This window comes from Ursus arctos, unplaced genomic scaffold (assembly GCF_023065955.2).
Source record: "Ursus arctos isolate Adak ecotype North America unplaced genomic scaffold, UrsArc2.0 scaffold_7, whole genome shotgun sequence".
Lineage (NCBI taxonomy): Eukaryota > Metazoa > Chordata > Mammalia > Carnivora > Ursidae > Ursus > Ursus arctos.
Genome location: NW_026623089.1, coordinates 24949632 through 24965885, shown reverse-complemented (window position 1 = coordinate 24965885; position 16254 = coordinate 24949632). Strand labels below are relative to the sequence as shown.

At 41.4% G+C, this 16254-nt stretch overlaps 1 protein-coding gene across 9 annotated transcripts in view; it reads right to left on the bottom strand.

Annotated features, from left to right (window-relative positions):
* NT5C2 (5'-nucleotidase, cytosolic II) overlaps positions 1–15857 on the bottom strand; it is an 86360-nt gene extending 70503 nt beyond the window's left edge. For 3 of the 9 annotated variants that reach the window (XM_057308764.1, XM_048218896.2, XM_048218897.2), the window contains exon 1: positions 1321–1335. Coding sequence is in view for 6 of the 9 variants with exons in the window: in XM_048218892.2 (XP_048074849.1) it covers positions 1321–1421 (101 nt within the window). In the remaining 3 variants the exon portion in view is untranslated. Of the gene's footprint in view, positions 1–1320; positions 1446–8300; positions 8591–15764 lie in introns of those variants that run through there. The other 6 variants (XM_048218892.2, XM_026494022.4, XM_057308763.1 and 3 more) reach the window with 6 other exon arrangements.
* Between the last annotated feature and the right edge of the window lie 397 nt (positions 15858–16254).

Here is a 16254-nt window from a genome sequence, read left to right as displayed (position 1 = left end):
TCTCTCAAAAAAATAAAATCTTGGGGCGCCTGGGTGGCGCAGCGGTTAAGCGTCTGCCTTCAGCTCAGGGCGTGATCCCGGCGTTATGGGATCGAGCCCCACATCAGGCTCCTCCACTAGGAGCCTGCTTCTTCCTCTCCCACTCCCCCTGCTTGTGTTCCCTCTCTCGCTGGCTGTCTCTATCTCTGTCGAATAAATAAATAAAATCTTTAAAAAAAAATAAATAAAATAAAATAAAATCTTTTAAAAAAGTGATAAATTTAAAATATTTATATTTTAAACTTTTTAAAGATTTATTTATTTGAGAGTGAGTGTGAGTAGGGGGAGGGGCAGAAGGAGAGAATCTTTAAGCAGACTCCCTGCTGAGCATGGAGCCCAACATGGGGCTTGATCTCACCATCCATGAGATCATGACTTGAGCCAAAACCAAGAGTTGGGTGCTTAACTGACTGAGCCACCCAGCTGCCCTACATTTTCAACTTTTAAGGAAAAATGATTCAGAGAAAATGTTAAAATCTTAATACAAGACAATATTGCTAATACCTAGAGTTACCCACATTCAATATAATAAAGTAGCCAGTAGACACAATTTAAAAAATCAATTTAAAACCTATAATCGGGGGGTGCCTGGGTCACTCAGTCAGTTAAGTGTCTGCCTTCGGCTCAGGTCACGATCCCAGGGTCCTGGTACCAAGCCCCCAAGTCAGGCTCCCTGCTCAGTAGGGACTCTGTTTCTCCCTCTCCCTCTGCAGCTCCCCCTGCTTGTGCTCTTTCTCTGTCAAATAAATAAATAAAATCTTAAAAACAAAACTATAATCAGTTTGTGGCAAATGTCAATTTAGAGTTCATTCTTAAAAAAAAATTTAATTCTTATTAACTAAGGTACAATTTTCTAGCATCTAAGACTTTCTTCAGTTAAGGACTTTTATTCGTAGATGTAAGAAACAAGAAATTTCCTTTTAAAATGCAGTGGCGGGGGCGCCTGGGTGGCACAGCGGTTAAGCGTCTGCCTTCACGTTCCGGGATCGAGTCCCACATCAGGCTCTTCCGCTATGAGCCTGCTTCTTCCTCTCCCACTCCCCCTGCTTGTGTTCCCTCTCTCGCTGGCTGTCTCTATCTTTGCCGAATAAATAAATAAAATCTTTAAAAATAAATAAATAAATAAATAAATAAAATGCAGTGGCGGCAGTATGGTAAATTAAAAACAAAACTATAATCAGTTTGTGGCAAATGTCAATTAATTTCATCATCTGTAAAATAAAGATAATATGTGCCCACTTTATAGAGATGTTTTGAGGATTAAATAGACAAAATACTTACCGATGATAGGCTTCTCGCCGATACTTTTTCAGGGCATGTTTATCCATGTTAGCAGGCATATCCGCTGCATTCTGTAACCGATCACTCCAGGAGGTTGTCATTTTATTTCAATTGTATGATGAATTCTAGAAAAGAAAATCAGTAATTTAGTGGCTTAATATTGGTATCTATTTACTGTTATGATTTTTTTTTTTAATTAGAAACTCTAGGGGCGCCAGGGTGGCTCAGTTGGTTAAGCGTCTGACTCTTGATTTCAGCTCAGGTCATGATTTCAGGGTTATGAAATCGAGCCCGGCATCAGGCTCTGTGCTGAGCGAGGAGCCTGCTTCAGATTCTCTCTCTCCTACCTCAGTACCCACTCCCTCACACTTGCACATTCTCTCAAACACAAACACACACGCGTGCGCGCACAAAAGATCTAATGTTTCATCAATAAAGATACACAGAGGGCAAATAAGTACATGAAATGATGCTCAACATCATTTATCATCCGGAAATGCAAATTACCACCACAATAAGATTCTACTACATGGGGGTGCCTGGGTGACTCAGTTGTTAAGTGTCTGCCTTTGGTTCAGGTCATGATCCCATGGTCCTGGTATCTGGAGCCCCACTTCGGGCTCCCTGCTCAACAGGGAGTCTGCTTCTCCCTCTGCCTGCTGCTCCCCTACTTGTGCTCTGTCAAATATATAAATAAAATCTTAAAAAAAAAAAAAAGATTCCACTACATGCCTGTTAGAATGTTTAATTTTAAGAAGACTGACCATGACAAACTTGGTGAGGAAATAGAGCAATGAGACCTCTAATACACCATTGGGAAGACTATAAAAATGGTACAAGCACTTTGGAAAAGTTTACTATTTCTTTAAAAGTTAAACATATATCTAACTTTATATCCCAACCATTCTACTCCTAAGTAATTATCCAAGAGAAATGGGAGCATATATTCACGTAAAGACATACACAAATATTCGTAGCAGCTTTGTTTGTGACAGCCATAAACTAAAAACAACCCAAATGTCTATGAACAGGTGAATGGATAAACTGTAGTACGTCCATACAATGGAATACTTCTTTGCAATAAAAAGGAATGAACTACTCATAACACGAATAAATCTCAAAATTATGCTGAGTGAAAGCATACAAGATTGCATACTATATAATCCTGTTTACATAAAATTCTATTAGTGCAAACTAACCTATAGTGACAGAAATAAGATCGGTGGTTGCGGAGGGGGAAGCAGTAAGGCAAAGAGGGACCCAGGAAACTTTTGGGAGGGATATGTTCATTATCTTAATTATGGTGATTGTTTCACAAGTGTGTACATGTCAAAACTTATTGTACACTCTAAATTTGTGTAGTTTATCGTATGTATTTATACCTCAGTGAAACTTTTTTGAAAGTCAGACTTTTTCTTTCCTTAAAAATTAGAGGTAGTAATTACCCTAAGAAAGATTTCCCCCATGTATTTTAACTTTTTTATTACTTTTTATTACTTCTTACAAATTATTTGTAGGAAAAATTCAAAGCACTTTCTTGGGTCATTCATGGACTAAACAAAATATATTTTATTTTGAAAATTCAAGTTGCACACTCTCAGCAAAGACACCATAAAACTTTAGGGGCGTCTGGGTGGCTCAGTCTGTTAAGCCTCTACCTTCAGCTCAGGTCATGATCTCAGGGTCCTGGGATGGAGCCCCATGTTGGGCTTACCTGCTCAAAAGGGAGTCTGCTTCTCCCTCTCCGTCTGCTCCTCCCCCTGCTTGTACATGCACCCTCTCTAACAAATAAAATCTTTAAAAAAAAAAAAATCAAACTAAAATGTAAACATAAATGATTACCACTAACATGGGATAAAATGTGCCATGAAGTCTATATAGTTATGTGAAGGTAAGGGGTAAGATTTTCTTAAATCATCATCTTCAAACAATTCCTCGTATGACAATTTTACTATGATCTTATCTAACACATTTTAACCCTGTATGACAGACTTTTGAACTCTATCCACAGGATTAATCTAATGTTTAACTATTTTTCATAGTAATATTAAAAGTAAAGATGAAGATGGGCGCCTGGGTGGCTCAGTTGCTTGAGCATCTCGCTTTGGCTTGGGTCGTGATCACAGGATCCTGGGATCGAGTCCCACATCGGGCTCCCTGCTCCTTGGGGAGCTTCTCCCTCTGCCTCTCTCTCTGTCTCTTATGAATAGATAAATAAAATCTTAAAAAAAAAAAAAATTGAAGATGCTTTATCATCTGGCCAAAAGAAGAGACAGATTTCTATTAAGTAGGTAAATATTTCATTTGTCATCTGTTTAAGTGTCAAGCTTAAGAGGAGTTTCTTTCAGTAAGGTACAGCAATGACTAATACTGAATAAACACTCAATTTTAACTCCTTTCAAACAATATGGTACAGTTAGAAAATTCTTTGTTTCAACAGAAAATATACAGCCTGAAAAGTTACAAGTGAAATGAGCGTTCAAGCATTTGAAAAACTGTAATTTCACACTTAAAAAATATTTCATAGGCAAAACATACTCGGTTCCTTTCACCACTAATGTCACCCTCCCCCCACCTCAAAAAGGGAAACGAGCTGCCCCAACAGCTCCAGGCAACTGCTAAAAACAGGAAGCAAAGAATAACTGAAACTGCAGGATAAACCTGGTTAGCAAAACCATTTTAAACGTTTCAGGTCACATCAGTAATTCACTTGGAAAGGAGCAGCGCTTAAGGGGCACCTGGGTGGCTCAGTCAGTTAATCATGTGCCTTCAGCTCAGGTCATGATCCCAGAGTCCTGGGATCAAGCCCGGCTTTGGGCTCCCTGCTCAGCCGGGAGTATGCTTCTCCCCCTCCTTTGTCCCCCGCCCCACCCCTGCCCCGGGGCGAGCTCCCGCGCCGCGTGCACTCTCTCTCAAATAAATACAATCTTTAACAACAAAAAAGGGAATAGCACTTAAACACATTATGTAGCACAAGTCTATCTGGCAAAGTGTTTTATACTGTATATTGAATCAAATACTCATTTTTCAACAGAGTATGTCAATATAGATAATGGGGTAATGATAATAGTATGTAAATATGAACTCTCAGTGTTTTACTAAACTTCACCGGAATTTATTGTTTGAAATAGAAAACTTGACATCGTTAAGTTTTATAATCAACCATTCTAAGAACACTGCCCTGAAACTTGAATGAAAAGGATAATTTTGACTGGTTTCTTCAAATCTTCTCACCAGTGTGAAATTTATTTTAATCCTCATAAATACAACCTTCGTTGCATATTACACATATTAAACTAGTTTACAGAAAAAGAAGAGTTAAAGCTACATCTTCCATTTGTAGGGTCTGGTACTGAACTAAGTAGACACATTATGTTTGTGTATGTGTGTGCACATGTGTGTAAAGTAATAAAATTACTTTATTATAGTTGACTTTTTAAAAACATTTCCAGGTGCCTGGGTGGTTCAGTCGGGTTAAGTGTTTGCCTTCGGCTCATGATCCCAGGGACCTGCTCCGTAAGGAGTCTGCTTCTCATTGGAATCTCGCTCTCTATCTCCCAATCTCTCAAAAAAAAAAAAAAAAAATCCTAAAAAATTTTTTTTTAATAAAATAAATAAAATTTCCTTTGTGGGGTACCTGGGTAGCTCAGTCGGTTAAGTGTCTGCCTTTGGCTCTGGTCATAATCCCAAGGTCCTGGGATGGAGCCCCACATGGGGCTCCCTGCTCAGCGGGAGTCTGCTTCTCCCTCTCCCACTGCCCCTCCTCCCGCTTAAGAGCACTCTCTAGCTCGCTCTCAAATAATCTTTAAAAAAAATTTCCTTTGTTATGATACAAAGGAAACTTACAAAATAATTCATATGACCTTGTTTTCACTCTTGCGTTCTAACAACTCGGTAGCAGCTTTAAATGTACAATCCATATAATTAACACAGGTTATATATGAACTATCAGGTATGTTGAACCAAAAGAATACTGACAGTATGGACTATACAATAAGCCTTACCAGTTAGAGCTGTGGACCATTTCTCCCAAAAGGAAAATGCACATATGTACAGTCACCTTTACCAGCTGATGCAGACAGTAAGGAAGAGGTATCTGTTTGATAAGTGGGAACATTTTACACATAGCCCTTGATAACCCTATTCCTTGACCAATGAGCAAGTAAAACCAAGAAAATATAGTGGTCAGTTACTTTTAACAGTATGTGTGGCTTAGGGTCCCCTTTGTAACATAACCACAAACAAACTTACAAATACATTCCCTAGAAAACAAGGGAAGTCAGATCCAGGTTTAGATTAATTCCTGTAACAATACTGCTGAAAATCTAAATCATAGTATCTATTGTTAATAATACAAGGGGCCAAGGGCTGGCTGCCCCAAGATGGGCCACTTTGGTATGAACACTGTTTTGAGTTAAAAGCAGTCAAAACCCAGCAGATTCAGGAAAAGCTCTTTACCTCCCCCTCAACTGCCTGCTTGTACCAAGAAGAGAGCTATTAACAGAGATTCCCCTACCTAAGACACTTATATACATAAGGCAATCTTTGTTTTCCAACCATTTCCTCTCATCTTCCTGCTAATGGTCTTTCTGCCCTTTGTATCCTCAGGCCCTTACCCCTTTTCCTCAGCTCACACAAGAATCATGTTGCCTGTCTCTGGAATTTCCATATCTCTGCAGATTCCTCCTATGTATGCTATTAAATTTGATTTTCTCCTGCTAATCTGTCTCATGTCAATTTGATTCTTAGTCCAGCTAGGACTTTGAAGGGCAGAGAAAATTCCTCCTTCCCGACAACAGTGTCATCTCCAATTCAAAGGACAGCGCTTTGTAACAAACTATAGCTCTGAAAGTATCTTTGTAGCTTTTGTTCCTTCTAATCATAAAAGTAATACATAGAAGAAAATAATCACATAAAGCATTTTAAGATGTAGTAGTCAATTTTTCCCCAAGAGGGAGACTCTTTAAAACTGTTATGTAAACAGTGTTAAATGTTTCATTACCCTCTTGCCTTTTGAATAGTTCATGACAGTTTTTTGGTCATTTTTTATTCCATTAGTTTCATTCAGTTCTATCATTTGCCCTCAGTTGCACTATACATTCCTGTAAAAGGCCAGCATTCATACTTTGCACACCAAGTGATACAGCTAACAAATTCCAACTAATAAACTCATGCATACTATTTGCTATCCTCTTAACCTGCTTTTTTTTTTTTTTTTTAAGATTTTATTTATTTGACAGAGAGGGAGAGCGCACACAAGCAGGGGGATTGGCAGGCAGAGGGAGAAACAGGCTCCCTGCTGAGAAAGGAGCCTGACACAGGACTCAATCCCAGGACCCTGGGATCATGACCTGAGCCGAAGGCAGACGCTTTAACCAACTGAGCCACCCAGGCATCCCTGTTTTTCTTTTTTTTGCACATTAACTCTTCCAGACATGATATATTTTGACAGTTAGAGTCAGACCCTTTCTCTAAAATGTAAGCTCCATAAGGGCGAGACTTGTTTTGTTTGCTGCTGTAACCCCAGCTCCTTTAACAGCAGACTTGGTACAGACAGGCAGAAACAAACGGAACTCCTAAACCTCTACACTTGGAGGTCTTTGCTTTTTAGAAGCTAATTCTTGTAAGCCTGAAAATTCAAGAATATTGCACAAGTTCCTTTTAATGCTCTAAATGAGTCTTTGTGAAATCTTACTTTTGGTTCAGAAACACAAGATTCTTGGCTTGATTAACGTAATATTTTGCTAACATTTCGACATCAGGCCTTGGAACAAAAGGTTCCTTGTTCTCTGATGGAAAATAACAAAACTGAGAAGAGATCTTGTCAAGTGAGAAATGCAGTACCTGTTGCCTTGACAATTTGTTTTTCTTCAAGCAATAACATGCTCTAATCTCTAGTCTGAAACTAATTGGAAAATACAATTTTATTTCATATGTCCCTAAAGTTCCTAAACATACAAAAAAGACCTGAATTTTGTTAGTTCTCCTCAACATTCTACTGCTGCTACTCCTAGAATTCTGTTACCTCAGCCCTATCACACAGAATGCTATATATCTGCTCTATATCAGCATATGAAGGTTGCTTCTAACTGAATGTTTTAAGTAATACAAGACCTTCAACAATAACGTGGTCATTGACACAAAGAACAAGCATGTAAAGAAAACATTTTAAATGAATGGGCTTGAGGATATGTAGTATGCCATCTATTTCTTCGGTATATTACTATAATTAACTACGGTCTTTCAAAAGCATAAAGGTAACGAAGCCTAACAGTTTTTACATTCAGCCAATATAAAATACTTTGCACCTTCAGTAATGATTCTTGCATATTCTTTAAAAAAGGAGGTAAAAAAAAATCTGTCTGATTTCAAAATGAACTAATTATTTTACTGATGAGTTCCTGGTGTACTATTCAACTTTGCTTTACCTATTATCTTTCCTCTCACAAAATAAAAAATAATAATAAAAATCAGAAAGTCAGAAATATTCACCACAGTATTTCCACTTTTTGGTTTATAAATTCACATTTATGGATTAGTCTACTTATTCGGTAAAAATTCAGACATATGTGTAAGTTCAATGCCCTAATAACACTAATTTAACAGCTAACATTTACTAAGTGTTCACCTTTTTCATTTATTATTTTAAGCACTATACATATTTTATCTGACTTCTCACAACCATGTGAGTTGTCATACAAAGAAGAAAACAGCATACTGAAGTTCAATAATTTGACTAAGGTCATAGAATTATACTTGTGATGAAGAGCGTAGATTCTAGAGTCACACTTCCTGGGTTCAAAACCTGCCTCCAACTAATTATCTCTATGACTGAGCAAATTACACACTTGCTTCAGTTTCTTTCACTCCAAAATGGTCAGAGTTGGAACAAAGATTCAATACATTAGTTAAGTGCAAGGTGCTAAGAACAATGGCTGATACACAGTGCTTAATAAATTACTTATAATGCTAGAGCTTACATTGTTTAACATTTGCAGCCTCTGCACCATGTAGAACAGTAGCCCCCCCCCCAATCCGTGGTTTCCCTTTGCATGGCTTCAGTTACCCATGGTCAACTTCCAGAAGCAGATGATCTTCCTTCTGCTGCATAGTCAGAAGAGTATAGTCAGAAGGGTATAGTCAGAAGGTGGATAGTAGCTCAAGGTTACGTCACCATGCCTATGTCATTCACTTCACTTCATCACATAGACATTTTATCATCTCATGTCATTACAAGAAGGGTGAGGACAGTACAAGAAGATAATCTGAAAGAGACTACATTCATAGGACTTTATTATAGTTTTGTTCCACAAAACAACTGGCCTGGGCTCTTCAAATATATATTATGAAAACAAACAAAAAGCTGGACGTACTGTGGATTAAAAGTAATTACAGGGACATGGCAACTAAATGCAATTTATGATCTTTGACTAGATCCAGGACCAAGGATTAGATTGGAGAAAAACTATAAAGTTCTTTCTTGGGGAGAGTGGCAGTGCCTGGGTGGCTCAGTTGGTTAAGCATCTGAGTCTTGATCTCAGGTTGGCAAGTTCAAGCCCTGCACTGAGCTCCACACCCAGGCTACTTAAAAAAAAAAAAAAAAAAAAAAAAAGGTCATTACTGGGGGCAACTGTGAAACTTTTAATATGTACCAGATATTAGATAACAATGTTACGTCCATGTTAAACATGTAGTTTTGTAGGACATCTTTGTTTTTAGGATATTCAAGATCTTTTGAGGAATGAAGTGTCATGATGTCTGCAATTTACTTTTTTTTTTTTTTAGGTGAAAGGTTTAAAACTGTTATACTGATTAGATATACGCATCTTTTTTAGAACTTTTTTTTTTTTTTTACTGTTAACACATAATGTAGTATTTGTTTCAGGGGTACAGGTCTGTGATTCATCAGTCTTACACAATACACAGTGCTCACAACACATGCCCTCCCCAATGTCTATCACCCAGTTACCCCATCTCTCCCACACCCCTCCACTCCAGCAACCCTCAGTTTGTTTCCTGAGATTAGGAGTCTCTTATAGTTTGTCTCCCTCTTTGGTTTCTTCTTGTTTCATTCCTCACCCCCCCCACCCCGTGATCCTCTGCCTTGTTTCTCAAATTCCACATGTGAGTGAGATCACATGATAACTGTCTTTCTCTGATTACTTATTCTGCTTAGCATAATACCTTCTAGTTCCATCCACGTTGTTGCAAATGGCAAGATTTCCTTTTTGATGGCTGCACAGTATTCCACTTGCAACTTACTTTTAAATGATTCAGGAAAAAAACATATAAATGAAAGATAAATGTAGCAATGTTAACTGGTGAATCCAGATGAAAGGTAAATTCACTGAACTATGATTGCACTTTTTTTGTATTGAAATTTTGCCAATAGTTGAAATAAAAATGTAAAAGTTCTGCACAATGAGAGACTAAACACTGAGAAGATATTTGCTACACCATAACTGAGAGGATTAGTAAATAAAGAGAGCTATGGACTAATGATGGAAAACCAAACAAGCCAATAGAAGTCTATAAATACAACTTACAGAAAAGGAAATCTTATAATAAACAGATGTAAAGAAGCTCAACCTCACTTATGATCAGGGAAAAGCAAATTAAAATGAAATTTGGTTTCGTTTAAAAATTTTAAAGTCTAGACAGTGTTTGTGAGGATATTGCAAAATGGGAACTCTCACAACCTGCTGTTGATTATTTAGTATTTTGGAAAATAATTTGGCATTATCTAATAAAGTTGGAAGATCTTCATACTCTACAATCTAAAATTTTCTTTAGCTAAGAATTCTCTCACACATGTAAACAACATGACAATCCAAGAATGTTTATGCTTCAATAGCAAAAAAAAAAAAAAATCAGAAACACCTAAAAATCCACAGACTGGTTTATTCATATAATACAACACTATAGAGCAATGGAAATGAACTAAAGACTTATCAATCAACATAGACACATACTATAAACAATGTTGGGGTGCCTAGGTGTCTCAAACACCTGACTCTTGATTTCAGCTCAGGTCATGATCTCAGGATCCTGGAATTGAGCCCTGAGTTGGGCTTTGCACTCATCCAGGAGTGTGCTTGAGGATTCTCTCTCCCTCTGCCCCTCCCCCCACTCTCCCACTTTCTCTCAAATAAATAAATCTTTAAAAAATGATGTAGGGGTGCCTGGGTGGCTCAGTCAATTAAGCATCTGCCTTTGGCTCAGGTCAGGATCTCAGAGTCCTGAGATTAAGCCCTGCATTAGGCTCCCTGCTCAGCAGGGAGTCTGCATCTCCCTCTGTCCCTCCCCCTCCATGCTCTCTATTGCTTGCTTGTTCTCTAACAAATTAATAAATTTTTTAAAAAATGTTTAACAACAAAAAAAATGTTGCAAAATCATATGTATAATGTATTAAATAAGAGTGTATGTACTGGGGTGCCTGGGTGGCTCAGTTGTTAAGCGTCTGCCTTCGGCTTAGGCTGGGATCGAGCCCCACATCAGGCTCCTCTACTGGGAGCCTGCTTCTTCCTCTCCCACTCCCCCTGTGTTCCCTCTCTCACTGGCTGTCTCTCTCTGTCAAATAAATAAATAAAATCTTAAAAAAAAAAAGCTGTATGTACTGGGGACACCTGGGTAGCTTAGTTGGTTAAGCATCCGACTTGATCTCAGCTCAGGTCTTGATCTCAGGGTTGTGAGTGCAAGCCCCGCACTGGGGTCCAGGATGGGCTTGGAGCCTACATAAAAAAAAAAAAAAAAAAAAGTGGGGAGGCTGGGTGGCTCAGTTGGTTAAGCATCTGCCTTTGACTCAGGTCATAATCCCAGGGTCCTGGGATCAAGCCCTGGATCAGGCTCCACGCTCAACCGGAAGCCAGCCTCTGCCTGCCACTTCCCCAGCTTATGCTCACTCTCTCAAATAAATCAATAAAATCTTTAAAAAAAAAAAAAAAAAAGATACACACAAAAGGTAGGAACAAATAGTTCAACACTCTCCAAGTCAATTTAATCCTTTAATCCTAACCCTTCTGATTCTGGTGTTTTTTTTTTTTAATATTTTGTTTATTTGACAGAGAGAGAGAGAGAGGGAACACAAGCTGGGGGAGTGGGAGCAGAGGGAGCCCGATGCAGGGCTTGATGCGGGGCTCGATCCCAGGATGCCAGAATCATGACCGGAGACGAAGGCAGATGCTTAATGACTGAGCCACCCAGGTGCCCCAATCCTTCTCATTCTGTAATCCACCTAAAAAGAGGGCAGTTTTGCTGCTCTGCTGGCAATTTTGCTATTTTTATTGATTTTTATTGGCTTGTTGCTAAAGCTGTTTTCCATTTAAGAAAGAACAAAAGACACCTGAGTAGCTCAGTCAGTTAAACATCTGCTTTCTGCTCAGGTCATGATCCCAGGGTCCTGGGATCAAGTCCCACATCGGGGTCCCCCTTCACAGGGAAGTCCACGTCTCCCTCTGCCCCTCCCCCCTGCTTATGCGTGGGCATGCTCTCTGTGTCAAATAAATAAATAAAACCTTAAAAAGAAAAAAATGAACAGCACTGTGAAACTCTGGTAACCAATCATAGAACACAATCAAATTTCAAATAATAAAAAGTCATATAAGATTTACTGTGTCAAATGATAAGAAATTTAGTGATCCATAATAATTTGCAATCAACTTCCTTAAAGCAAAGAACTTTGAAGGGCATGTGGATGGCTCAGTCCATTGAGCATCTGACTCTTGGTTTCAGGTCATGATCTCAGGGTCATGAGATTGAGCCCTGCACTGGGCTACCCACTCAGCAGGGAGTCTGCTCAGGAGTCTCTCTCAAGCCCTCGCCCTCTGCCCCTCCCCCCATTCAACCACTCATACATTTTCTCTCTCTAGAATAAACGAATCTTTAAAGCAAAGAACTTTCTTACATCTGAACCTAAAAAACAAAACAAACACCAATCAGTCATTAAAAAAGGTTATCCTGGGGCACCTTGGTGGCTCAGTGGGTTAAGCATCTGCCTTCAACTCAGGTCATGATCCTGGGGTCCTGGGACAGAGCCCCATGTCAGGCTCTCAGCTCAGCAGGGAGCCTGCTTTTCCCGCTCCCCAACTCTCACTCGTGCTTTCTCTCGCTCTCTCAAATAAATAAACAAAACCTTAAAAAAAAAAAAGCTTATCTTACTTCATTAATTGTGCTCTATCTTCAAGAAATCCACATAGCCTATCTTGTAAACAGCTTACCAGAAATTCTGTCTCTAGCTTTATCTCATACTATTACTCTACCACATACTTTTAGTGAGAACCTATTCATTAAACCCTCATTATATCCACTTTTGCATCTTCTTACTCTCATGTCACCATCTTGTTTTTCTGATTCCACCAACATGCAGTAACGTCCCCCACTTTGAACAAAAAACGCAAGAGTTAACATTTATAGAGAATTTAAGGTATGCCAGTACTGCTTCAATGGAATTATCCCATTTAATCCACAAGACCCTGTGAAATTTGTTCTATTTTCCCCTTTTTCGTGGTTAGAGAAACTAAGTGAGGCCCTCCATGTTCTCCAAGGTTGCATGGATGGTAAGCTGCAAGCCAGGTCTCAAACCCAGACTCCAAAAACCACACCCTCAAACATATGTGATGCTATCTCATGGCTCAAAGTATTGACTGCCTTTACTGCTCAAATGTCACTGAACATATGCCCTGTGATATTTAACATTTTGTGTTCATAGATGTCGTCTAAGTGGCTCAAAATGCTACATTTCTTCAACAAAAATTTACTGAGAGTCTGTATGCCAGGCATTGCTGACTATCTGGTCTAAAAGCATGTTACAGAGCCTCTACAAACAAAAAGTAGATGAATTCTTCAGATACATGGACATCCCAGAAATGTGGGTAAATGAAAATTAAAAATATGTACATACCAACTGAAACTACATAAAAACTATGTTTAAATAGGAATTGGAAAAGAACATAGTCATAAATAGTATGATAAAGTTGGGGTTTGTTTTTTGTTCTTCTGCTATTTCATTGAATTAAGTTTTTTGTTAAGAAAGCTAAGCAATGAAAAGACGTATTTAAGAATAAAACCACACATCTTAAGTGCTTTCTTTCTCCCATAAAACAGCAAGAACAGCCTAGAGACAGATGAATGAACATCCCTCCTCTTAACATTCCACCGTAACTTGGCTTTCTTTAGGAAGATACACCTGATGTCAGTAGTAAGGCTTGCAGATACTATAAGTAAATCTCTCTCTCTGTAAATCTTCCTACAATTATAAACTTTTGGAAACGTGTAGCTAATTGTAAATTTTCATACAACGGAATCAAATATTAGAACTGAAAGAAACCGGGGCCGGGGCAGCTGGGTGGCTCAGGCCCTTAAATGTATGCCTCTGGCTCAGGTCATGATCCCAGTGTCCTGGAATTGAGTCCTGGAATCGAGTCCCACTTCGGGCTTGCTCAGTGGGGAGCCTGTTTCTCTCTCTCTCTCTGCCTGCCCCTCCCCCTGCTCACGTGCTCTCTGACAAATAAATAAAATCTTCCCCAAAAACCAAAAACCAAACCAAACCAAACCAAAAAACCTGAAAGAAACCTTACAGAACATCTCCTCCAGCCCTCTCATTTTACGGACTGTTTACTAAATTCTAAAATCTAAATTCTAGGTTAATAAGAGTAAATGCAGCAACAACCTATAAGAGCTGAAACTATAGTGGCTTATATTGCAAAAGAAATGCATTTCAGAAATAAAGTCTGTGTGTGCTAGCATCAGCCCTTCACGTAGACCTCTGATTTTAATTACTAACTAGCTATGTCTTATTGAACTTAACTTCTACAGGCCTGGATGTCTTCATCTGGATAAATTCTAACCATTGTTGAAAACTGTCCCAGTAGGGGCTCCTAGCTGGCTCAGTGTACAGCATGCGACTCTTGATCTCCGAGTTGTGAGTTGGAGCCCCACGTTGGGCGTGAAGCCTACTTAAATAAAATTAAATGAAGAAAAAAAAAGGTGTCGTGGTAAATACCTAAAAAGACCTCAATCACATTAAGTTTCCATGGTAAACGGTACTGTTTCAACATTCTTCCTTTCAGGTTACAGTTAGAATTTGCATCCGCTGTCTTAAGAGGAAAGATGAACAGTGTGCAGGCATTACAAAACAAATACAGTTCAATCAAGAACCTGTCTGCATCGGACACGCACAGACGCACCCACACAACCCTATAAAGGTGACTAGTCACTGCAGAGCACAGTACTTTACAATACATCCCTCAAACGTAACGGCCCTAAAGACCACGGCATGGGAAAACAACAAATGACACCACGTTCTACCCACTGCTTTTAAAAGCTGAGGCCTACTGACGTCAAAATATCCAAACGTTATGCTTACAACTAATGGTTCGGGCCTCAGCTCTGCATCTCCCCCTCGGCTTTCACCAGCTTCAGGGGTCCCCAGGAAAAAAAAAAAAAGGGAGTGGGGGGCGCCTGGGTGGGGGCGAAGTCGTTAAGTGTGTGCCTTCGGCTCAGGGCGTGATCCCAGCGTTGGGGGATCGAGCCCCACATCGGGCTCCTCCGCTGGGAGCCTGCTTCTTCCTCTCCCACTCCCCTGCTGTGTTCCCTCTCTCGCTGGCTGTCTCTGTGTCACATAAATAAATAAAATCTTAAAAAAAAAAAAAAAAAAGGGGGAGTGGGCCGCCACCAGACAGCTGACGCCTGACTTGGGAGCCGTTTGGAAATAATGGTTTTTGTGGCGGCTTGCGATTCGATGTGAGCTTTCCAGGAAGTGTTGCAAACGACAAAACTGGCATGTGGGCTAACAAAAACTGGCAATTTCCTGCGGCTCTGGCGAAAACGCTGTCAACCTCGCCTCCTACCACGACGGTCCGCTAGTTCCTTGGGGGCCACCCGGAACGCGCAGGGGATGAGGCCCATGAAGAGGGGCGGAAAGGCTGGCCTCTGGTGCCGACGGAAGCCGGCGTCGGCCGGAAAAAATAAGCAGGACTGAGTGAAGAGGGGCCCGCCTGAGGCGGGATGGGGGCTGCCACCCGCGTGAGAGAAGCAGGGGGGGCAGGACACGGCGAGGCTGGCTCTGAGGAGACGAAGGGCCGCGCTCCGAGGGTAAGGCGGGTCCCGGCGAGCCGACGGCAGGGAAACAATGGCGCGAGCGTGACGTGGGGCTGGGGGCGTCGCCGCGGCGCGGAGGTGGGGGCCGCTCTGAGGCGGGGGCCCGCTGGGGATGCGGAGGGCGCCGAGCCGGGAGGCGGCTGCCGAATCTGCAGGCGCGCAGGCGAGCGCTGGGATGGAGGAGAGGGGCCCGAGGGGCGCAGAGGCCCGGGTGGGGCAGGGGCAGGAGGCGGCCCCCGGTCCTAAGTCGCGCGCTCTCCCGCGCACCCTCCCTCCCTTGCCTTCCCTTCCCGTTCTCTCGCTCGGCCGCTCCCTCCCCGCGGTTCCGCGACTCCCGCCGCACTCACCAGCCCGCCGCACGGCAGCAATGCCAGCGCGCAACTGCCGCAGCCGCTTCGGCGAGCTCCTTCCCCGCCCCCGCCGCCCCGGCACCGCCCCCAGCTCGCGCCCGGCCAGGGACCGGCGTGCTGTTCTTTCCCCAGCTCCGCCGCAGAACCGGGCCGCCGCGACGCTCCCTAGCAGCCCTGCCTTCGGGCGTGCGCCTCCGGCCCTAGCGCGGGTTTTCGAGATCCACCAAAAACAGAACAGCAGTTGTTGACGAGCTGTGGGATAAGGCACGTTGACAACCCTTACATGTCTTTTAGGTCTCCATCCCTTGGCCTTGTGCCCGGTCCCTCACCAAGGCCCCGGACCACCTTGCCTTGGTGTACACACGGACGCTTTTCCTTAAGGGGACGGGGCATCCTTTTTCCCAGTCACCGAATCTTCTGGTCGAACGGACCCCTGAGCCCTTCCAGACCCCCATACCACGCTTGAATCCCATTGATGGTTAAAAGC